This window comes from Leuresthes tenuis, unplaced genomic scaffold (assembly GCF_036924035.1).
Source record: "Leuresthes tenuis unplaced genomic scaffold, fLeuTen1.0.hap1 SCAF_21, whole genome shotgun sequence".
NCBI lineage: Eukaryota > Metazoa > Chordata > Actinopteri > Atheriniformes > Atherinopsidae > Leuresthes > Leuresthes tenuis.
The window spans coordinates 15,758,416-15,783,783 of NW_027325375.1; the positions used below are offsets into that span (position 1 = coordinate 15,758,416).

Consider the following 25,368-nt stretch of genomic DNA (forward strand, 5'->3'; position numbering starts at 1 on the left):
CATGTTTCTCTGTTATCATGCTTGTATGGCTCTGTACCAGAGGCCAGTGGTTATCTAATATACACTTATAAATAATTAGCCGATTTTGATTACTCGAGCAGTAGGCTGTTTGGCTGTAGGTCTGTGCTTCTGGAAAGCATGGTGTGAGTGTGTATATGTGTGAGTATTAGCCCTGGTTTCTGTCCAGTACCATCTGGTAAATTCCAGCACAGAGGGCATTTTAGCTTGCCAGCTATCTCTATGTGTGTGCCCCCTTTTCTCTCTCGCACTCTAATAGAAATACAGTCTATAATTGCACGTACACTCACTTTTTCTCTTCAACACACACTCTGTCACGTGAGCTGTGACTGCAGGGCAGTGCTCTTTTCTGAAGGAGAAAAGAAAATGCAGCGTTGTGGATATAACTGCTGTCTCGCAGCCTTTCCTGCTCTCTGCACTGATGTCTCATTGTTCTCACACGTTACATCAGTTTTCATGTTAAAGTACTGCTCAGCCTCCTCATAAATGCGCCCTTACATTTCCAAGAGTAAAGACTCTTTTTGATTTGTCTGCCAGCATCAAAACCTCACTAAAAAGATTCTGTACCTGCATAGTGAGAAGACAGATTCATCTCTTTCTATTATCGTTCTCAAGCTTATTTTGTTTTCTTATTTTATCCTCGAAATAAAAGTAAAGAGAAAAAGAGGCTTCAGTATCTCAAATGTGTCTTTAACATGCAGACATTCAGTACATAGGACAAAGGACAACCCGAAAGGTTACAAATCAAGCTAATCCTGGCAGCAGGGCATCGACTACACACTGCTGGGGCGACCACCTAGGAAAGAGGACACATGGATTTATAGAGACATTGGGGGGTGGGTGGGGGAGCAGAGGTCACTCCATACTCTGCATGGGAATGCTTTACATGACTCCAGGGTTTACACGCTGCGGGGGGAAGGAAAACACGGGGGAGGAAGTCACATTGGTGAGACACCCTGTGATGGAAGTGAAGGAGAGTGACAGGAGGGGGTCTGAGCAGACAGAGCTGTTGGAGAGCAAATGGTAGGATGAGAGGGATAAAAGACAGAAGGTTGTTACTATTGTGCTATCATCGGGGATCAACAACCCTCTGTGTGGTCCCTTCACACCCGTAGCATGCTGACATGTGGCATGTTGGCCTTTTGAGTTTGTTTGTTTAGTGGTTTCTGGTATTAGCATAATGCATAAGCAAACAGGTCATGGACAATCAGGTAGAACTTCATAAGAGAGTGTCAGTTTTTGGAAAGCAGACCGCCCAAAGACCGCTGGGTGCACCAGATTTAGGCCAGAGGAAGTTTTATGGAGTCTATCATGAAGGTCCACATTCTGTTGTTACGGAGACTTACATTTTTAGCTGTCCTGGAGAAGAATCCACTCATATGATCTGCTGTACGATTTCGTTAGAAGGCAAAAGTGTTTATAACTACTCAAGATGGATGTGCTCCCCCGGTTCCTCGCAGAGTACACTTTCAATTTCATGGGTTTCTCTGATAGACAACTTTGCACACTGGAAAATGACCGCTACAGCACTGAAAAGAAAGAGGACAGAGCAAGGTGTTGAATTTGTCTGTTTCAGAAGGTTGGTTCACATAGATTCTGGGGTTAGTTGTGGCAGGAGATGTGTCTGAGGCCATACAACCCTCTGATTCGAAGATGACTAATACAGCGTTCACTGTAAATAAGTTCAATGTAAAATAACGGCATAATTCTTGCAACAGAGATGCCAGTATTGTATTCTCAGTGTAGTTGGGTCAAAGACGAATAAGGATTTTACAAATGGAAAAAAATTAAATTGGCTAAAAATACCCATTAAGTCACTTTCTATCATTATTAGGGTGTTTTGTATATCACTCAACAACAGGAATTTGTTTTAAGAGTGCAATAAACATTTTTCAGTGAATTATATGATTTCTCCCATGGAAAATGTCCTTCCTGGGTAACGTAAATGGTTTTCAAAATTAATTAAAATTTCTATCATTGTTGGTATTCAAAAGTTTTTGTATAATTACAGTTAGAGCTCAACAAATAATTACTTCTCAGAAAACCCCATTTTTATCAGAATTATGTAATATATTTGGACATTTATAGTGAAATGGCTTCATTCGTTCCTGTTTGTCACACAATATTTAGTGCCAAAAAGAGAAAAAAAGATGGAAAATGTCTTATTTTTTTACAGTGTAAGTAAAAGGGTTGTTATTGTATCCTCAACTCAAAAAACACAATACTGTAATACAATATGAAATTTGGGTTGAATTATTTGACTGTCTCAGTCTAACCCTAACCCTCTTCTTATTACTCCTCCATTGTTCTCTTTTCTTTTTTGCAGCAGCAGAAGTCATCAGCTGAATAGGTGTTTTGGGCTGAAATTTGGATTTATCTTTGTAGTACCTAGAAATGAAACAAATTACATGGTGTACAGGTTTGATTAATTACCAAGATGCCGATGCTCCAGAAGAAATATGCCCTACCATAAACATCACATCACATTGCTTAACTAACGTATTATCATTTTTAACTGATCTGCATAATCTCTTCATTACTAAATCACAATACCTTTCTCTCTTTTTCTCAAGATACTCAGCCCTAGCTTGTGGGTCAGCATTCTTCCTGGCCCTGAAAAGTCTCTGCCTTTCTTTATTAGACAGTGGCATCTGCAAGGACAAAACTGACCCTCAAACATCAAAAGCTATACTAAAACTTTATTAAAAGACCATAAAGATTAGCTCAGTATATGTATATATATATATATATATATATATGTATATAAGATATTTATTAGATAGCATAGTTGAGACAGACGGGAAACGGAAAATATCCTGTGGTGTTACCATTGAAAAAGATAACAAAAAATGTCATAAAAGTTAAAAAATACATAATATTTCCTCATTAATCGTTTAATTTATCATTAATATAACATTACAACATCAAATCAATGCCTAATAAGCTACAGATAGTGATAACAATCTGAATTTAAAAACATGTCCATTCTAGATAACAGAGGACATGTCCTGGGTAACAGAATATCTTTGTTATCCAGGGAGGACATATCGTTATCCAAGAAGGACAAAAAAACTAAATTTCCTTTATAATCAGGCACTAACTGGGTCTACTGAATAAAATATTAGCTTAATCTTCAACACATCAATGTCATATTTGACATGAAATAGATGATTTTAAAAAGTAAAAAAATTATAGATGTTTTACTAGCGTTATCCAGAAAGACACATGATTTGTGGACGTCATGTATGACCGACCGAAAAGGTAAAATATCAACATTTTAAGAGAGACCTATTGACCTTTTGCTCTGTCTTGGGGGTCCTTCAGGGTCTGTTGGCTGATGCAACACCTTGCAATATGACAGTCCATTTCCAAATATGGGCATATGTAGCCACTTTATGTGTGTTACCCAGGAAGGACATTTGGGACTCCAAAAGCTGGGACAAAAGTATTTCTTGAATAAAAATGTAAATAATCTTAGAGTTGTTACTATATTTGAAGGTGTCATTACAGACATCAACATAATTATGCCCAGTACATAATTGATGCTTTAATTAGGATTTTTGACATTTTTAGCATATTTTTGTGCATACATTTTAAGCCCGGACGTTATCCAGGAAGGACAGTTTTGTACTTTTGAGATAAATAGCTCCTTAAATTTTAATTTCTTAAAGTAAATGCTCATGTAAATAAGTAAAGTGGGGAGAATTGAGTAATAAACTGTAGTGTTTTAAAAATTTTATGTCTTTTTAATATTATGAATATGGTTCGGACACCAGAATTGACATGCCGCGTCTTTGACCCAGTTATTGACTGTAAGTTTGACATCATTTATAGTATTTACATACGTTTATTTTATTTAGTGAAGTAAAATTTGCCTTTTTAAAGCTTTTATTTGAGTGTTTTTATTTTTGCAAATAAGTTATCCTTTCATTCCAAGCATCGTTCTGTGCCATTTGGTTAACTCACTTCATTAGCTTTTTAATTCAAGTGATGTAAGCCAAACTGTCACTGTTATAAAACAGAGTGAGATACGACTGGACAATCACTGGAAATTTACAGCCGTTTGTTGCAGTGCATCACCATTATGGCCCTTTCTCAGAGCCACATCTGTCTGCAGAAAAGTGACAAATGGTTGGTGGTTTCACAGTTTGTTTCTGGTGGAGCAGGGTGATGTTTTTAGTATTGGGTTGAAGCATATGGGTTTAGATCTCGCTGTAGGAAAACATCTGTTTAGCGGAAATCCTTATCAGCTCCATATGTGCCCTGTCTAGCTAACATTTAAACTTCTAAGTCAAACAGGAAAGTTGTAATTTCCGTACCTCTTTCAGTCGGCATCTTTCTATGCTTAACCAGTTCTGAAAACCGCAGGTGACTCACTTATTTGGACCTTGTTATTTTCTGGGTTTCATCGCTCTCAATAAACCTAACCTGGAGAGCGGGGCAGACAGTCTAGACGCTGACAAAGGGATGAGAAGAGAATCGATTGAAGGATACGAGAGAAATTTCACAACTCAGCCAACATCCTCAAAACCAAAGCCTAAATGGCACCCCCAGCAGCAATTTTGGGATAGCATGCTAATGTTTGTGTGTTTGTGTAAATGCAAGTGTAAAACACCAGCTAGTAAGTGGATGACCGCAGGAACTTGGTGGACTTTACTGCCTTGTTCAATGTCAAGCTTCCTCGTCTCGCTGCCCCTGTCTGACCTTTGTTGTTCTGCCTTTGAGTCTCTCTCTCTGCTCCCTCTTGCTCTCTCATTTCCTACCTCGGCCCCCTCAGGCTCGCCTCCTGAAGTGTCAGCGTTTTTTAGCATCAGACTTCGACATTGTTCTCGTGCTGTCTGTACAGCATCAGCACTTTTGGGGTGATGTGGGGCTCTACAAATTTCTGCTGTCTTTTTCCTCTCCTGGTATTTTTTTCTTTCAGATGGTTTTTTTCTCTTGTACATTGTGGTTTCAGGCATTTGTCTGAAAGTATTGATAGGAGTCTGGTTTTTCCCCTGTTGAGATGAGAACAGTCAGGCCTACTCCACCTGATGTGTGTACAGTTGGGGCTGCTTTCTGGAATCCAAAACTGTGATAAATGCAGCGATGCTTCTTTGTCCAAAGCATGGCAGATAAGTGGCAGAATGGGGTGTGTAACGTCACCCTTCACAGATGGTTTTTACTGCACCCTGACATACTCCACTGTGCAATAAAAAGCATGACGTGTTAAACCTTACATCTAACACACTATGCAGTGCTGCAAAGTGGAGCAGCAGTGTAGGTCGGCTGTACTTTTCACCAATGTTTGTGGGAGCTTCAGTGTCTTGCAGCTTCATTTTGAGTGCAGACTTGCAGTGTTAGCGCAGGCCTCGGTAATGTCCAATCATAGAATTTGACTGTGCTTTGCAGATGCTTCAGAAGGAAAAGGGCTCGATTATGTCAAGGTCCTACTTTGAGTGTGTGGGTCTTTAGCTTTATTGTCATTTGCGCAGATACAGGGTTTAGGAGTGACAATCAGGATGAGGTAGTGTCTGAGGAAAATCTTAAAAGTAGTGAAAAGTTTAGGTGCATATCCGGTAAAATGAAATGATGAACTGAAATACATGTGGCATTTAGCATTTTTCTCTTCAGATATAAACGAGAAGGTATTAAAACACTTCAGATGGCATGTTTGTGTTTAACATGTGACCTTAAATGTCAGAGCACTGCATGTTTATATGTTAAAACATCGAAAAGTCATCTATTTCATCTCTTTGACAGCAGACTGACAGCTAGCCTAACAAGAAAAACAAATTAATCAGTTGCTCTAATATTCAGTAACTAAGATGCCACATCACATGGTAACCATCTGCCCAACAGATGCAATATGTGAATTGTATTTACTTTGTGCTTTCTTTCCCCTGAAGTAGCATGGTGAAATTATTTCAGAGTCAAGCATCTGCGTGAGTTGTTAATACGCAACTTCAATTTTATTATGAAATGCGTCTGCAATTAAATACACGTACAAACAATTTTCAGAGCAAGGAAATGTGTCATAGCACTGAGATACGTGCCTGAATGGCCCTTCTGTGTACAATCTTATCATAACAAACCATATTAGATACTCTAAATGGTTGTGCATGTGCGTTAAAGGGCACATGGAAATCTGTTGGAGCGGAAGAAGGGCTGGATAGATTCAGCCAGGGCCAACGAACCATAAGGTCTCTGATTGAACTGGTTGTTTGGCTGCCTTCATTACTTCATTATTCATCAGAAGGTTGGCTAACACATCAGCTTCTGCTTCATTGTCCCCATATCTTTCTGCACCTAAGTCACACACATAAACAGAAGACAAAGGTCTCTTTGATCTCTCTGTATCCACACATAGTGTCCGGTGAGTGTGGGGGAGTTTAAAGAGGATGCCGTACAGTTGCTCACTTGTTATGGCATGGTTCACATTTGCCATGTTAATTAATTTAGTCTTGGTGTGTTGAGCAACCATTTTAAAGTGTGAAGCCTCTCCCTTAACAAAGCACTGAGGGAGAAGCAGGAAGCTGCTCTGCAGGGAACACCTGTCTCAATGCCTTGTGACGTCTCTGATCACACGCAGGCAGCGATACGAGGAAGATGTGATCAAAGGCGTCTACACTACCTGGTGTCTGTCAAGAGGAAGGAATGCAGTCTTGGGTGTGTGCGCATGCCAGACGAGTTTATGATGGCACTAAAGGCAGCACTACCTGTCTCTAGAGAGGGGAGAATCAGCAGCTGATGGATTAAAGGTTTATTTGTATGTATACAGGTCGAAGGGAGTGAGGTAGGGAGCCGAAGCTCAGGTACAGGAACAAGCTGATCCAGCTTGTGACACGTAGGAGATGTAGGAGAAAAGAAGAGGAGCAGAGTGGATTCCACCTATGATGTCATCTCAAAGGATGTCTTTTTGAGTGACGGTCTAAAGGATCAAGCTGAACAGAGATATGAGGCATGACAGGGCAACTGTATAATCAGACATTTGAGTGACAGGAGTGAGCAGCACACTTTTTTTTTTCTTTAAAAGCAAAAAAATTTAACCGCTTAAAATGATAACCCTCATAGTTGCTTGCCCAACACTCAAAAAATATATGAAATAAGTATATCAAATACCAAAGTCTTTGCAATCTAAGAGTTTATCTAACGATTACAGGATTGCTCACTTTGTATACATGCTACATGAATAGTATTAAAGATGAGATCTAAATGGAGGATCATTATTGTGTACATCCATCCATTTTCTATACCCGCTTAATCCGTCGGTCCGGTCGCGGGGGGGCTGGAGCCTATCCCAGCGGTCATCGGGCAAGAGGCGGAGTACACCATGGACAGGTCGCCAGTCCATCACAGGGCCACACGGAGACAAACGAGACGAGCAACTACTCACACTCACTCCTAAAGACAATTTTAGAGACCAACCAATTAACCAACCATGCATGTTTTTGGACAGTGGCAGGAAGCCGGAGTACCCTGAGAGAACCCACACATACACGGGGAGAACATGCAAACTCCACACAGAAAGGCCCCAGAGCTGAACCTGGAAATTATTGTGTACGTATTTTGTGCAATTATAATCCCACAGAATGTCTGGAGCTGCTTTGAATGCTTTGAATGCTAATGTAACCATTGGCTGCCTGCGCTTCAGGAAGCTAGCAAGTGAACAGCACCAGAAAGTGCATCCGTGTCTTACGGTGCATGATTGCTTTAATGACTAATGACCCAACAGGAACACCGCTTGTGTTATATGGTCACAGAGGAGGCCGCTCACTTTAATCAGAAACATGGAGACACTGGAAAGAAAACTCTGCTGTGACTTGATCCCAGACCACCAGGTCACATGAGCGGCCTTACACTTTGCAAACATAACAACCTTGTATTAGGTGCCTCTATTACAAATATTGACGGTGTAGATGGTGTAGATTTGAGTGAATCTGTCCTTTTTTGTTTTGCTGGTTCACACCAAACTTCATCTGATTTTTATCACATAAAAAGGGCAACGAAAAAAAAATCTGTGTGAGACATTAGAAGACACTTGGTTTTGCTGTCTGATTATGAAATGTAGTGCCAGGCATGCTCCTGTGTGTTTCAGGGCAAATAAGCAAGATTTGCATTTTCCTCAACAGCCACAAAAGATGGAAATGCTTTACCTTAGCTGTTGTTTGTATGTGGTACATATTATTATTATTAAGGAAACCTGTCAACTTTAGTCTAAAAGTCAGACACTTCACATGTTGGTATGTGAATGTGATGTTTGGATGTGAATAGGAAATGCAAGAATAACTATAGTTTTGCCTCCTTTTGGGAAACAATTTGTATTAAAGAGACATTGTTTTTATTAATTAGTCAAGTGTAGCTTTTGTGATTTCTTGAATTAAAAACACTCCTAAAGGGATATATTTGAAGTATTACTGTATATTACGTCCGTCACCTTGTGACGGCCCAGCAACTCTGAAGCATGAGGAGAAAATCAGTAAAACTTTTACTTTGTAACATTTAAGTTTCTTTTTTTGCATTGTTCACTGATTACACGAGCACCCAGAAGACGAGTGCACTGTGAACATGCAGAAAAACAAGGCAGAATCGCACAGATGACTAACTAGCTCCATGGTTAACACAAGGGTTGGCATGGCAACCAGCAGAGCATGACTGTGGGCATATTCAGCAGTGTTGGAATAGGCCTTGACAAGTCAGACTGCACGGCTGTAGCTTTAATTTTTTTTTTTTTGCTTGTGTAACAGCAAAAATGACAATTTGTTCCAAGGTGAGAAGTTACAGGAAGAACAGCAGTTTTGTTGCCTCAAAGTCCAGCATTTGCTGGTTGTATACACAACAATGATCATAATGAGTCATCTTGTCCTGTCTCACTGTGTTCACTGTTGATGTTTTTATTAAGTTATCTATTTGCAACCTTTGTCCTTTGGTATTTCACCTGTCCTCTATATATTTCTCAGAGAAAACCGGTGTGTGCTGGGAATTCCCATCTGTTGGGGGAGTAATTCAAAACAAACTGTGACATACTGGCCGTAAAAGATACATAGGTTACAAATATGGGGAAGTTAATGATAAACAAACTTCTGCTGGGTCAATGTTCTTCTGCTGTATCTTTCCTGCAGTGGAAATCTCTTTTGCCAGGCTAAAGTAAGGCAGATACTGTATCTGGATGGCCTCAAAAATCTTCCTACTTTTGCTTTGGTTCCTTAGTGGATATGCTTTTTTTTTTTTTTTTTTGCTGTTCCTAAGAATGTAAATGTCCTCATTTGTTTGAAATAACCCATGTTTCACAGCACCTGACCACAGTGAGTCAACAATGATGTATTTATCAATTTGCTTTTATGACCCAAACACTTGATTAACCTGTGAAGGATTTTATTATAAGATGTATTTGAATGTATCCCACTCGAGTTTTCTATGTTTTGGTTTATGTCAGCAAATCAAATTCTTATCTTTTTGGAAAAAAAGAAGAAAAGAAAATCAGACATGACAGCAAACACAAGTTTTCAAAGTAAAAGATTTGAAGTATGATGTTTGCATTTTGGTAAATCATCGTTGACTGTAGTAGAAACACAGCTAAGTGTTATTAATTAGGGAATTGTGATCTATGGCTGTGTGTTACTGTCTTGTTACTACCAAGCTGTTTTTGTAGCATCAGTAAAACCTTTGACTTGAGTTTAATAATGAATATACATGAATGTAAGCACCATCTAATACGGTAAGCTGCAGTTGGTCCTGCTTAGTGTCGAAATAACTAATAAAGAGAACTTGTTTAAAGGAGGAACTCAAACTCAAAATGCTAATCAAGCATTATCCCCCTTATAACACTCATAGTCACAGAGCCTCTGAGAATATGTGTCCTTGCCTTAGGCTTTTTCTTGTATCATACAATCAGTCAGCCCAGTTGCATAACTGCTCTGTGTGTACCCACAGGAAGGAACACATACAAACCCCCCCCCACCACCACCACTCACACGCACACTATTTATAATATTGCATTAATATGCTCCTTGACTAATCAGATGAGTTTATTTTCTCATGAGCTTGCTTGAAATGTTCTTTTCTGAGGACATGAAGCTGCTGCTTCTCATACAGGGTTCCCTCGTACACGGTGGTGCTTCTGATTACAGAAAACAATGGTCCTTGATACAGTGTGTTGCCAGTACCGGCTAAGAATTGCAGTTGCTCTTGGATTCGCAAAATGCTCACAGCTTGCGGTTTTGAGCAATTAAAAAATCTGGAATAGTGTTGCTCAGGTGGCAGGTTTTTCTTTTCTTTCTCCAACATGACACAACACAGCCTCTCATGTCTCCTCTTGGGTAGCAGCTAATTTTTATTCATATTTGAATGTGTTGACAGCTAGATATCAGTGCCATCAGACAGTTCCTGTCTGCGATTAACAGGAAAGCCAACATGTAATGACTTTTTTTTTAAATTTTTTTTTTTTAAGAGAACTGTGTGGGTAGGTTGCTGAGTTTACTGCGGAAATTGTACAGGCAAGTTGAAGCATGCGGGCTGCTGGGTTCAACCGCCTCGCTTTAAACAGACCAGTCGAGCCAATCACAAACCTCCTCTTTATAATTCATTCATCCAGTTCGAAATCTACATTGACTGCAGCACCTAACCTTGTTGTATAGACTACATATAAAGCTGCTCTAATACATTCCCACTGGAAGGCTTCTCACACTATAATTTGCTGCCTGTAGCAGAGGGTCTAAAGAGCAGCAATAATACATTCAGGATAATGTACTTGTAAACACAAGCATATGTAAACATACATACACACGCACGGATACACACGCACACACTCCTTTGCCTCCAGAAAGAGCTGAGAGCTGTACTCTGGGTGGAATAATTATAGATGCCATTGAATTTCCTGCTTTTCCTCTGCGTGCAAGCAGTGTTTAACAAAGACGGTTTGCTTGCTTCACATGTTGGCAGCGGCATGGTCACACTGACGCAGAGTGTGTGTGTCTGAAAGTTTTCTGTGGATGCCTGACAACTGTAGAGCTGTGTCACTGGTTTCCTGCACAGGTTTGTTTGCGTTTGCATTTTCAGAAGGAGTGAATGCAGCAGGATGTTTCAACATTCTGTTCACAAGGCTTACAGTTGCTTTCACATCTCCACAGTGCAACAGAGTATTATTCACAATGTGGTATCAACTCTCCATAAGCTCTACAAAATGATTAAATCAGCTGATGTGGGCGCTGATTCTGATATTCACAAGTAATTGGAGTTTTGCCTTCAGATATGTATATGTGCTGTGTTTATGAATGAATTGATGACCTCTCTAATACCCTGGACTTTTTGATTTTAGTAAACAGTTTCAAGTTGAATATAGTTCCCTAAGCTTCTGCAAAATCTTGTTGCCAAGGGAAACCCAGGAAGAAGCCACAGTGACACTCAGTGAGATGGAGGAAGGAGTGGGAAAAATAAAATAAATTCAGATAAAGTTGATTCAAAGTGATACAGACTGGTGATAAAGAAAATAAATCATTCACACCCGCAGTCATCAGTCTCTACCTGAAATATTCCTAATTTGATGTCTTAATTGGAGCACTGGTTCCAATGTTCTGTAGAATTAGATTTTATTTGGCGAAATGTTTACTCCACAAGCCATTAGATTTGTATAGTTTCTGTACTCATACAGTCATCATACTATTTAATAACTCATGTACCAACTATGGAAGCACTGCTTAAATGATTTATCTTTCCACTGGGTATTTCTTTTCATTTGTCATGTGTCTCTTTAAATGAACTAGACAAAAAAAAAGAAGATATTTACACTAATACAAGAAAGCAAAGACTGAGGGCAAAAGTTGCAGACAGAGATATTCTGTGTTGTGTCGGATGGTACGTGGAGAAAGGTAGAGTGTGCCTTGTTTAACTGTTGTGTAACTCAGTGCCTCTTGTTATTCTGGGCTTGTACATATCTCAGCTGTATGCTGTACATATACAGAGATTTACAGAGAGGGTTCGAGTGAGTGGCAGAGTGAAACAGACAAAGTGGCTGGAGGAATGCAGAGATTGCTGCAAGTGGAGGACGTCAGTATGATGTGGCACGGTAAAAAAAGTGGGCTGAAGAAGCTATCTTGAAGGTGTTATCAGGTTAAGCCACCCACGACTGCCTGTCACCATGGTGACAATGTGGTTACGACCAAGTGTTCAACAAGAAAGGAACGAGCACATGTTTGTGTTAAACTTCTTCCTCTTTTAGTTGGTTTCTTATATCTGTTAGTGCCTTTTAATAGTATGAATTTGCTAGTTGCTAATATTCTGCATGGTTCCGTTTAGTTGAAGTTGAAACAATAACAGGAAGCTAGAAACATGAATGTGTCAACAACAGTTAACACAATTAGGTCACGTTTTGCTCAGTTTGCTCATTTGTCTTGTACAAACAGTCATTTCTACATCAAAGTACAACTTAGTGCAGTAGGGAACTGGCTTGAAATTACTGCTTTAATGAGCGCAAATCATGCTGTTATAAACTTTATGCTGAGCCGTACTGTTGATTAATCTACCTGACATTGATGAAAAAGTCTTTGGGTCACTAACTCAGACAGCAGTCATATAACCTGTGCTAATATCTAGTCCGGATTTCGGTGTCCCAGACAGCTGTAAACGAAGGCGTTCTGCTTTGTGCTTTAATAACAACTGCACAAATGAGGAAATGAGAGTTAGACAGCTGCCTCATGATCTGAAGAGGAAGGAGTCAGGGGGAAACTTTGTTGAGGATAAGTATGTTGAAGAAAAACCTTACCAGTGACCAGTTCAGGGTCATAGAGTCGCCATGGTAACTGGCTCAGTTCAAGGTATCCCTCTTAGCATATTTATTTTTTTATTTTCTATATATTTGTGGCAGTTTGTCACTGTTGAGATGAAAATATAAATAAGCAAATTATCATTTGTGATGACTGTTTGTGATTTGTGATTTTCAAGCTCAAAAATGTGTGTGATGTGTGCACGTGTGTTTATTCCTCTGTATGGCTCCTCTGTGCTTAAACCTATAAGCTGATTTGGCAACGTGTTTACAAAGATCTCTGCTTTAATTCGTTGGTGTCAGCTCTGTTACATCACTGCAGCCAGTTCAAAGCGGGGCTGTTTGGGTATCATTTCTCCATTTACACGTGTGTGCGTGTGCCGATAGCAGAGTAGGTTTGGTGTGGCAGAGAGTGGGGCTAACATACACTCAGCGTATGGAAAGACACTAGCAACAGAGACGCATGTGCTTGTGCCATCCGAGCACTGCAGGCTAGCCACACAAATACAGTAAGCGGAGGCAAAAACGCACACACACCACAGACTGCTGCTCTGATTCTTAAAGGCATACTGTTCCATTAATAAACACAAATCATGTTGTATATGAGAGAAACTCTGATCTGCATCCTAATGCAGGGCTGTTTAATTGCTATACAGATTAATATTTCAACCCAGTGTATGCACTAAAGTGAAGGATGCAAAGACATATGGCGCCTAGAAATGCACATCTGTGTGCTTCGACATGTTGTTTTATATTGGGTCGCTGTGCCCCTACTTGCTCCAAAGATGTTCTGAGTCTGACTTCTCTTGAGAGTTTGTCACACTATTAGTCATTTTCATTTGACTTGCGGTTATCACTTGCTACTGGAATAACCATTTGAGTTTGTTTTCAGATTGGAACAATCTTTAGTATTTCACACAAGCTTAATGTTGATGGTTGGGTTGAATTTATAAAGGTGTTATAAAGCTCTCTGTCTGTCACTGTAAGGTTTCTTAATGCCTTCACACCCAAGATTTTTATTCTGTGCTCAAGTTTGGGAATTAAAACTGTAATTAGAAAATCTAAAATAGTTGGAAAATGTAAGGTTGAAAACAAATGTGCATCATGCTTCTAAGTTGCACCTTACTGTTTGACGTGGGGAGCCTTTATGCTATTTTCTGTTATAAAGCACATGTTTAAAGGCAGTCTCGTTAATGGTAAAAGTGAAAAGGGAGCAAATTGACAGTCGGCAAACCGGGGCGTCAAAGACAATGCAGAACAGTAAGAGTCAGGAGAGAAAACTGAGAAGGAAGTTGGAGTGACAGATGGGAGTTGATCCAGCGGAAGGATGCTCCACAGGGCCCTCATATCCTTCTCCTGTTTCCTATTAAATTACTTCACTAGAACCTGTGTGCCTTCTGATCCCACTGTTTAGGCAGAAATGCAGTGTGAGACACTTGTTTTGTGTGTATAAATTTTTCATGCGCTCTGTACTGTCTATCAGATACTAACGTATTGACTGTGCTCTTTGTGTGTTTCAGATAAATCTGCGGCTTATTTTAGTCAGTGGGAAGACGAAAGAATTCTTCTTCTCTCCCAACGACTCTGCAGCAGACATTGCCAAACATGTTTATGACAACTGGCCAATGGGTGAGTAGCTCATGATTGTCACTGGTAATGGCAGAGGAAAGTGTACAGATAAGGTGTTTGTGTGATATAAAAGTAGTTTAAAATCCTTCAGTGATAAATAATGTCAACCTAGAGCGATGGTACTTGTAATTTACCTTCAAAAAGTAGAGACAGGTCACTCAGACTTTTGATTTTATTCATTACTCCTCACACTTTAATTAAGCACAATAACGCATGTAAAAAACGACTTTCCCATCACTTGGATTACCCATATATAACTGCTTTGACACTACACTTACTTTAAAGCAACTGTCATTTAAATTTTTTGTCAGTAATAAACCTTAAAATGATCCTGAATGAGCAATGTGGCTTCATATTAAGTTAATAGTAAGTTTCAATAGAAAAAATAACAAAGTTTCAACTCACAATTGAACTTTTCTTTTTGCTTTATGCTGCAGCAAGAAGCTGTTTCTATGAAAAAAAAAAAGCTCAGGGCTTGCTGAATGATAATATTCTAAATAATTATAAACTGTGAAGCTTAAATAGATTTATATTTATCATGCATCAGATAAAGTCATATTTTTTTTGCCAACGATGGAACGAGTCAGCACCAGACTCCAGTGCAAGATGGCTTAAGTGGGCCCTGCCCTTCACGATGCATCCAAACATTAGCCTCACATTAAGCTACAGTAGCAATTTAACACACGCAATTTCACACACAATTGAAGCACATTAACCAGCAGAGCCCCTGTGACAAAAACACCTCAGTCTCACAGTTTGCACAACAGTAACAAAAGGTAACTTCAGCAGCAGGTGAAAGAATGCAACAATAGACCCCTAAAATAACTCCTCTGAGAAAACAGACCTTTAGCTACATACGACAAAATCAGGTGTTTGACAGGTCGAGTCACCTATTGAATTCTTCAGGTTCACCTGGCAGAGCCTTGTTTTGTCCTTTTTTATCTTCTTAATAGCGGTATTTGGAAACCTGCTTTTGATGAAGCATGCCTCTTTTTGTCAGTTTCTGTTGTGCTGCCTGCTGTGCGAATGTTGCTGCACAGTTTTAGTCACTTCTATGATTACCAAGACTTAGCATTCCAGGCTGTTTAATTTTTTAACATTAAATCATCCACCTATTCGCTTTAAAACTTAATGTAGTGTTGCAAGATATATATGATTTAATTGATCGTGTAGTTGTATATACAAAATTCTTTATATATTTGTATTGAATTTTTGAATAACATTGTCTGCTGTCATCATGCTTGGTTTAGAAGTGACATTACATGCTCTTGCATTAATAGCGCCACATATGGACGCCAAAATGTCAGCGGCTTTTTGCCTAAGGAAGAATGTCCACATTGACAAAGTTCAATGTTTTGCTGGTTTTTAATGATTTTTGTCACACATGTCCGAATGCCGTTTCATTAGTTACATATTTGGTAGTTACCTCTGTGTCTGGTGCAAAAATAAACACAAGGCCTGGTGGCTATGGCTCATGCAGAGTGCATGCCCGCACAACTCAGCAAAATAATTCATTAAAAGAATGGCATTTAGTCTGGTGTTAGTGAGAGGTGCCCACCTGAAATTTGTCAGTTTTTGACAGCCTTCTTCGGTGCAATATTAATGGAGAATATGAACCTCATCCATAAACGAGCTCATTGAACTCAGTTGCGCATCTGCACAGAAATTATTTATATTTAATATGAAGGACCTTGTTACATTTACATCCATATGGCAGTGAGGGCCTACTGAGATGTTGGGATCTTGGCTAACTGTAGTGAATTCTTTTTAACCTGATTGTTAACGCATACAGGAATGCTGGATCTCTGTAATACACCCACTCCCTAACGGCTATAAGACCAGAATTCATTTGATACGACAGACCACCCTCTAAACAGAACCGAGAGCAGCATATTTTCATGGTGACGTGAATGTAGTCCTGTTCCAGATAAATTCACAAAGTAAGAAAAACTACAGATCACACAGATGGACTTGGATTCTCTTTAATAATAGGGTTTTTTTGTTCGTTCCCGTCAGTTTTGGAAGCGCCCTGTGCTACTCCCAGACAACAGACTGGAACCCCATGAGACCCAGAGCAGGCACTCAGTCAGCAACACCCCCGGCTTAGCTAGAAACAAACATCTGGTGGCCAGACTCTGCAGCCATGCAACTCCCTCCACTGTTTTCTCTCTCATTTAATGCCTTCCCTTTTGTCTTTTGCTCTTCCCAAGCCACACCTCATGTTCATCTTTTACTCCAACTCTTTATCAAGCCTTGCCGTACATTCCACAAAGCCCAAATATTCAGATTCATTACTGAGCAGCAGTGCTACCCACCACACCATCATGAAGCCTTTTAAACTGAATTTAATTTCAGGTTGCAAAGGGGAAAATTAGGCCATATTTACAATAATGCAGGGATGTTTTAATTATAAAGAAGATTATGATTATATCAAATCATGGATAAAAGTTCAAATAATAGAGACGTTCAGAAAAAAGGAATTATGTACGTTCCTATCATGAGATAAGCAAAAAAAAAAGAATAAAAGTTCCTTTTATCCATATCCATAATTGATTTTCTTTTAAACGCTCACTTTCCATCTGTCTCCCTCTTCTTCTGTCAGACTGGGAGGAGGAGCAGGTCAGCAGTCCTAACATCCTGAGGCTCATCTACCAGGGACGTTTTCTACACGGCAACGTAACACTAGGAGGTGAGAAAACACTGGCGCTGCACCACCCAAAGAAAACGCCTATGTGCACATAGACATGCACACGAAATCACAGCAGTGTGCTGCTGGAAAGTTCTTTGCTGTTCTCATCTTTTTCCTGAGCCGTAGAACAGAGGTACCTCAGTGCTCTTGACAAGCCCGCTTTGACGGAGAGGGAGGAGAGAGGAAATACAGAAAAAGAGGGGAAAGAGACTGGTCAGGAAAAAGGCGGAAGACTGGCTAAAGAGTAGACGTCTGGAAGAATAAAGAAGAGACAGAGAGGGAGGGGGTTTGAAAATGAATACAGCCAGTGAAGAGTAAAGAGGATGTCTTTTTTTTGTGGCTGAGCCACCTCATTTCTCCTTGCTTTTCGACCCACCCCCCCTCACTAAATCCATTTAGATTTGACCGTGCTATTTGTGGTTGATGCAGCTACGACTGTCCATACACTTTTTTTCCCCCCATTAGTGCCATCCATCTGATAATTCTCTTTATCATATGTCGTAACATGTTTGTACGATTATATTACATCTTGTTACAATCGAGCCAAAACTTCCAGTGGTTCTGAAATGTAATCGCAGACTCAAGTTAAAGCACACATTTCACTAACAAGATCTATTGCTACGTCATCGGGATGTGAAATTTACTTCAGTACCTCAAAGCAATCGGTAGTCACTGGTTCAAAGAGAGGTTGGTGATGCATACACACATGCAACTGTGACGTAGCATTTCAGCAATGCACCTGCAGTTTTTGCGATGTAAAGCTGGTCTTTCACAGTCGACCCCCGATCAGCGTTCTTAGTGACCACTGATCACATTACTCTGGACAAATATTGGCTGATAACAATCACCGTTTGATTGATTGGAGCTCCTTATACACAGTTGCTTTCACCTGAGATGTACACAATTCACTCATATTTTGTTAAACGTACTGGTTTGTGGTTCAGTAACATTTGTGTGAAAAGTTGATTATAAATCGTAATGATTTGTCCCCCGACTTGTACTTCTGAAATTGAATAATTTAAGATTTTCTTTTATTCCAAGTTATCCGAGTCCTTTTTAAGCGATTTTAGCCATCCAAGAATAATAAATGAGCCACTAACTCCATATCAAAAAGTGACATTGATCAAACACTTGGATTACATGTATGTTTATACTGTTTTATCTATCTCAGACACTTTCAGACTGTGAGACGTTATCTTTCTGGAACCAAATGACCTCTCAGTCATGTATTTTGACATCTACAGCCACAGCTTACTTTTCTTTACAGAGAAGCTCAACCCTGGCTCCTCCATTGAAATTTGAAGGAGTCAAATGATTCTCGTGGTGAATGACACTTTACAGACAGATTTACTGTAGCTGTCTGAAAATAACCCTTGCATCTCTTTCTTTCTCTCTGTTGCTCTCATTTCTCCAATGCTAGCTCTCAAGTTGCCCCTGGGGAAGACCACAGTGATGCATTTAGTTGCCAGAGAGACTTTGCCTGAGCCAAATTCCCAAGGTAACCACCCCCCCGTCTCCCCTCTTTTTCTTTCAGAGGGCTTTTTCACATGCTGAAAACTTTAAATGTTCTGTTCTCAAGCCCTTATTTACTTCTACACATGGCTTCTGTTTCAGGAACGGCCACTAGTGCATATAACTGGCTCTTTTAAGTGTTACCCCAAGATACAGCACATTTTGCACAATACATAGCTAGTATTAATCATTCTCGATGACAGGCTTCCTTTTTATGACAGTGTTGTAACATGATTTTACTTGCAGATCAGATCTAACAAATCTTTACTTTTCTATGCCTTCTGCAGAATTACTCTAAGTGAGGAAAGGTTACAAAAAAGAAAAGAAAAAAACTCATATTACTTAAGAGTAAAACCTGTTTTGTGAACGAAGAAATGGTTTAGTTAATGCAGATTTGTCAGTTTTAAAGAGATACACCAGTATTGCAGGTAAAGTGTTTAGTTTCATATTAAGTTTATATTAACAGTTAAATATTAAGATGTATTAAAAGCTTTTTTATGATGAGGCAGCGTTTCCTTATATTTCTCAGAAACTTATATCTTCAGGTTTCTGTACAACTACTAAAGTCAATTACACTCCGATTAATTGGAATACTATGGTATTCCTGTCAGATTACCGTATTTTCCGCACCATAAGGCGCACCTAAAAGCCTTAAATTTTCACAAAAAATGGCCCTGCGCCACATAATCCAGTGCGCTTTATGTGTGCACTGGATTCTAAAATCTGTCACGGATACCGCCATTTTGAATTTACTGTGGGGAGCGCAGAGCATTCATCGGGGCATTAAGCCCCCTCCGCATCACTCACCACTCTCCCTTCGCGCCGCTCACCGCCACGTTCACTTTTGCCGCGCCTCTTCACTCTCGTACATTGGAAATTAATGGCAACTGGCCACTTCCGTCGCTCGCTTTGCATTCGATGTGAATCCAGGGTCAGGCCCAGCCATTCACTCTGAATGGGGCGAAGATTGTATCGAGCTCGTACTTAGCAATTGAATCATGTCATCATTAATGCATTTGCCCATGTCCCAGTGAGTGCCTGTTCTTCAGTCTGAGATGGGTGATGCAGACTGATGTGCAGTTTATAAGTTTATAAGTGTAAAAACGACCGACGATGTTGTCCTTGACGGTCGGACCATTTCCCGCTGACACAGGGACGTAATACATACACTACGTGTGATGGCAGCGATAAACCAATCAGAGAATATTACGTAATACGTATGCCTTACAATCATGTGTGCCTTATGTATGGGTTAAATATAGAAATTAACCCCTTAATTGAGGGTGCGCTTTATAATCAGGTGAGCCTTATAGTGCGCAAAATACGGCAATTCAATTCCAAATTAGTTCAATTCATTCAGAGCCAATCACAAAAAAGTAGGCAACCTTAGGAAACCAACAGACTGCATTGAAACTTCTCTTTGAGCCAATCCCCCATCCTAAGTATGTCACGGTGGAAAGAAAAACTCCTTTTAATAGAAACAAAGCTCCATCAGAACCAGATTCGGGAAGGATGGCCATCTGCGTCGACTGGTTGGGGGTTGAGAGGACAGGAAAGAGAAGACAAGCTCCATAACACCAGGGCAGGGATATCTGCTGAAAGAGAAACACAAGTTAATGACAACAACAATGTCATATGTACGTAGAGAAAAACAAGATCAGAGAGAGAAAGGTGCATCATGAGAGGTCCCCCAGCTGTCAAGGCCTATAGCAGCATAACTATGAGATGTTTCAGAGTCACCTGAGCCATCCCTAATTATAAACTTTATCAAATAGTAAAGTTTTAAGCCTAATCTTAAAGGTATAGAGGATGTCTGCTTCCTGAACCCAAACTAGCAGGTGGTTCCACAAAGAGGGGTCTGATAACTGAAGGCTCCGTCTCCCATTTTACTTTTAGAAACTCTGGGAACCACAAGTAAACCTGCAGTTTAAGAGCAAAGTGCTCTGTTGGGAAAATATCTAACAATGAGATCTTTAAGATATGATGGAGCTTGGTCATTAAGAGCTTTATAAGTGAGGCGAAGAATTTTAAATTCTATTCTGAATTTAACAGGGAGCCAATGAAGATCAACTAAAACTGGAGAAATCTCTCCAGTTAGTTCTAATCAGAACTCTGGCTGCAGCATTTTGGATCAGCTGGAGGCTTTTCAGAGAATTTGTGGGACAGCCCAATGATAAAGAATTACAGTAGTCCAATCTTAAAGTAACAAATGCATGGAGCAATTTTTTTGCATCAGTCTGAGACAGGATGTTCCTAATTTTGGCAGTATTAAGAAGGTGAAAGAAGGCAGTCCTAGAAACCTGTTTTATATTTTTGTCAAAGGACAGATTCTGGTTTGAAAAAAAAAGACCCCAAGGTTCCTCACTGCTGTACTAGAAACAAAGAAGTAAATATGTTTATTAGACAGTTTCTCCCTGTATTTTTGGATCCGAAGGCAATGACTTCAGTGTTCAGTCATCCAGGTCTGTATGTCTTTGAGACTTGCTTGTAGTTTCACCAACTGATTTGTTTAATCTGGTTTCATAGATAAGTACAGCTGAGTATCATCAGCATAGCTGTGGCAATTTATGTCATGCTGTCTAATAATGTTACCTAATGGAAGTATGTATAAAGTAAAAAGAATCTTGTGGAACTCCATAATTTACTCTGATGTGCAAGGACGATTCTTCGTTTATATGAGCAATCTCAAATATATTAGTTAGATATGACTGAAACCAGCCTAATGCAGTTCCTTTAATCCCAATAACACGTTCAAGTTTCTGTGACTTTGCGATTGATCGTATCAAATACAGCACTGAGATCCAACAGGACAAGCACAGGCACAAATGTGCTATCAGAGGTTGAGAAGAGATCATTGGCCTGTCAATTGAATGAAGCCAATATGGAAGAGTTGATTAAGGGGAAAATCACCTTGAATAGTCTGTTTATTGGGTCTAAAATACAAGTTACAAGGAGAGCTTGACTGGTCAAAAACAGTCCAAACACAAATCAAGTTCTAAAGATGCTTTTGATGCTGCTGTACTTACTGATGTCATCTCGTTGATTATAGAAAGCAGTGTTTATCTCTCTCCAAACTTAATGCTTTTCATTCATGAAATGATTGCTGGTCATCTTATGCTGGATCAGTTTTTCACTGTGCAGGATCATTGTTTGCCTTTATTGTGATGTTTTTGTCTTTATGTGTGTCCAGGTCAAAGGAATAGAGAGAAGACCGGGGAGAGTAACTGCTGTGTCATTCTGTAAATACACACCTACGCTGCCAGCCCTCCATCCTTCTCATCTGTTCACACCATCAATATCCTGGACCCAATGAGCTTGTCCCCTGTCCTGGAGCCTGTCCACAATGAGGATATGCATACAGACAAATGCACCCCCCCCCCCCCCCCCCACCCCCCCCACCTTATGCACACATACAGCAGGCTCAGACTGATCCAAGACAGAGTTGGGGAGCAGGAAATTGATTAAACATAGAGTTGATTCCTTTGTTGTACTTGATTTGTTGTCATAGCTGAAAATTAGAGGAAGGAACTGGATTTGCATGGTTTTTTTTTTCTCTTTTCTTTATTTCTTAAGCCTTCTGCCATTCACTTGTGCACAAGCTCACACCTGCAGCACACATACACACCTTGTCTGACCTCCTCAGCTGGTCGATTTAGTCAGTTCCTAAATGGCTCTTCATTCTACCAGGTTGTCATTGTAATACAGTGCTCAAGTTTGTGGGTGTGGCCTTGTTAACCCATACAGAGAGCACTGAGAACTTTAACCACTAACAGCTCACCAACACACACACACATACAGACACACTATGACACCCTGTCAACACATCCAACCGTATGTGTTTGTGTGAAATCCCTCAGTGCAGCAGACAAAGCGTTGATGTGCCTGATCAGAGAACTCAAACTAGGACATGCTCAATCACAAACACAAACATCTGTGTTCTTTTTACTGCCCTACTCTACATGTGCCCTCACTGGTCACAAGAGAGAAATTAATCCTTTTTGTCTGCAGAGTGCTGTACTGTCCGAAATACATTCTGCTCTTTCAGTCCATCTTATTTTAGCCAAACGAAGCCTACTAAGCAAACAAATAGACAAACAGCCAGTGTTAGTGGTATTGTTTTGGATGTTTGTTGGTCCATGACTTTTGTGACTGTGTTTTGACAGTCCATGCATATTACTGACCGACTAGTGTTGTGATTTAATAAAAACATGCACCATCCCACTCTCATCATGCTTCTTTTTTGAAGGATCTGTCCGACAGTCCCTGCATAAGCAGCAAAATCAATTTTTTTTTCAGATTTTTTTTGGGGGGGTGTCTTAATTTACTCCTTTCTGTCTCATTTATTCTCATTCTGAATTAATAAATCCATTTTGCACAACAGAAGCATGTGCTCCTTTATCAGATTATTACAAATGTATAAAAAAATGTATCGTTTTGTTTTATATGTTTCCAATGGAATTAATGCTCCAAACTAAGGTAACATGTGTAGAATATATTTAATATAAATCTTATATAGAACATGATGACTTTAGATCTTTGTGATATGCATTATATTGGTGTTTAGTCTATGATTGTGTAAATGGTTAGCTTCTAGCCAGTTCACAGTCACTCGCTGACAATGTCTTGTGCTTAAAAGCAAATCCTCTCTAATCATTGATGGACTGATGGATTTTACTCTTTTTTTTCTGTGCTCTTTTATTATTTTTCTTTTCCATTTGTTCATAATTTAATGTAATCCTTTTTCTTTGTGGTTTTTTTGCTTTAAAGAATCGCTTTGTAACAGCACTAGGTCTTAAAAATATTGTTTATATTGATCAGGGTTCAAATCTGTACAGAGATAAACGTTTTCAAACCAATTGTAAATAGCACTAATGCTCCTTCTCCTCCCTCCAGTCTTCAAAAATGGAATACATCTGTAAACTAAATAAAGGTTATTGAAGTGCGCTTCCCTCTGTCATGATTCATTGCCCATAGTGTTAAGAATAGTGCCACTGAGTGATCAACAAGAATCCAAACGGGGTGCTAAACCACACATCAGGTATTTTTAGCGGACTTAAATGTGGAGCTCAACAAACACAGCTGGTATTTCTGTTCAAATCAATATTGTGAATTGTGAAGGTGGTTTGAAGGAAGGATTAAAGTGGTCTTATACACTCAAACACCTTTAGTTTGAACTTATAAACTCTACAAATTCTCTGAAATCACGAATACCCTAAAGTAATTACTCCAATCGTGTGATATTTATGGATAATTATTCTCAAGCACAAGCCCTTTTATTCTCGGTACATTTCTCTCATTATACTAATGTAAATCTATGCAAGAATTTTTCAAAGAGTGTCTGAAGATAGTGACAATTGAGAGTAGAACGTTTTATGTACAAAATGATTTAGCTGAACTGTGTGTTCATCTTCAAAATAACAGGATGAAACATCTTCTGCATTTTAGTCTGAAATGTACTCTAAAAACCTTTTTGATTCATGAAAATACAAAATTATAGCCCAAGAATCTCTGACACCGTGAATACATGTTAAGAGTACTTCCCTCAAACTTCTATTAAGTTACAGAAATGATCTAACCACAGGTGTCAAACCAACTTGTTATGGGTACTCACGATAACTGTAAAGACCAAATTATGCATATTTCAAAACTTTAGATATAAAGTGACAAATCAAATCCTACCCCAACAATCATTAGCCAGCTTAGCACTGAAAATTAAGTGCTAACTTGTGCCTACACAGCTGGAGGTTGTTGGAAGACAGCTAAATGGCCTTCCGTTGCTGCTTCCTTAGCTCGTAATGCATTTAAGATTTATCAGTTCACAGGAGCCAGTGAACATCATGCTGAGGTCTGGAGAACGCCTCTGAGATTGCTAGAGAGCCATGAAAATAAATGAACACATTTGACTAAAAAGATTAAATTAAATAACAGTAAGTTTTGCAAGCAAGAAGAAATGGTGGGTTGTATAACTGGGTTATGGGTCAGAATGCATGAAAATCCTTGTCGATATCAATTTCTATAAGGTGCTAGGTTAAAATTTTGCTATTGACCACAAAGTCAATACAATCACTGAGACCTTTAAGCTGTACAGTTCAGGCAAGACTGTCTGAGAGTCTCACATCATAAAAGTATTTTACGGGGAAAACATCCCTCAAGGTAGAGCGGGATATCTTTTAATCTTAACCAAAAAGTGTTTATAGGATGTGATATTTGCCGAAGGAAGTGTCATTAACTAATAAACATGCAGGGTACCTACAGTTTTGCTTTGGGCCCTTTAAACTTCCACAATGGAGTTTGTGTGACAGTTTGGTTTGTTTGTTTCAGGGTTCCTCAAAAAAATGAAAGTCAAAATAAGCTAAGATATATTACCAGAGGTTGTGCATCCCTAACTCAGAAGTTATTCTTTTTTTTTCTGTTACTGTCGCTCCAAATCCAGGATTTCTTTCTTCTGTCTTGAGCTGAACAACAGCTGAAAGTAGAAGTATGCAATTGTTTGGTCTTTTTTCTGTTTGTTTGCCAGTTTACTCAAATACTATATTACTATAATGAAATGTGGCATTTTAAACATCATGCCTTGTAAAAGTCCAGTCATCATTTAGTTGACTGGCTCTTCACAACAGCAGATTTTGATCAGATTGTGAAAACTTTTTCATGCCACAGCACTTACTACATTCCATACCTCCTGTTGGAATGTGTTTGTTATGAGCTGGCAACAGATTCTCATTTGTTAATTTTTGTCATGGTACTTGTTATAATCGTCGAAGGCATGGCTTGAACGTTCAAC

General features: G+C 39.4%; 1 protein-coding gene across 1 annotated transcript in view; it reads left to right on the forward strand.

The window, feature by feature from the left end:
• The window catches only part of ubl3a (ubiquitin-like 3a), a 35,595-nt gene extending 12,064 nt beyond the window's left edge, over positions 1-23,531 (forward strand). Inside the window, exons 2-5 of the mRNA XM_072374528.1 lie at positions 14,278-14,386; positions 16,989-17,075; positions 18,496-18,573; positions 21,778-23,531. Of these exons, the coding sequence (XP_072230629.1) occupies positions 14,278-14,386; positions 16,989-17,075; positions 18,496-18,573; positions 21,778-21,830 (327 nt within the window). The 3' untranslated portion in view covers positions 21,831-23,531. The remainder of the gene's footprint in view (positions 1-14,277; positions 14,387-16,988; positions 17,076-18,495; positions 18,574-21,777) is intronic.
• The last annotated feature ends 1,837 nt before the right edge of the window (positions 23,532-25,368 follow it).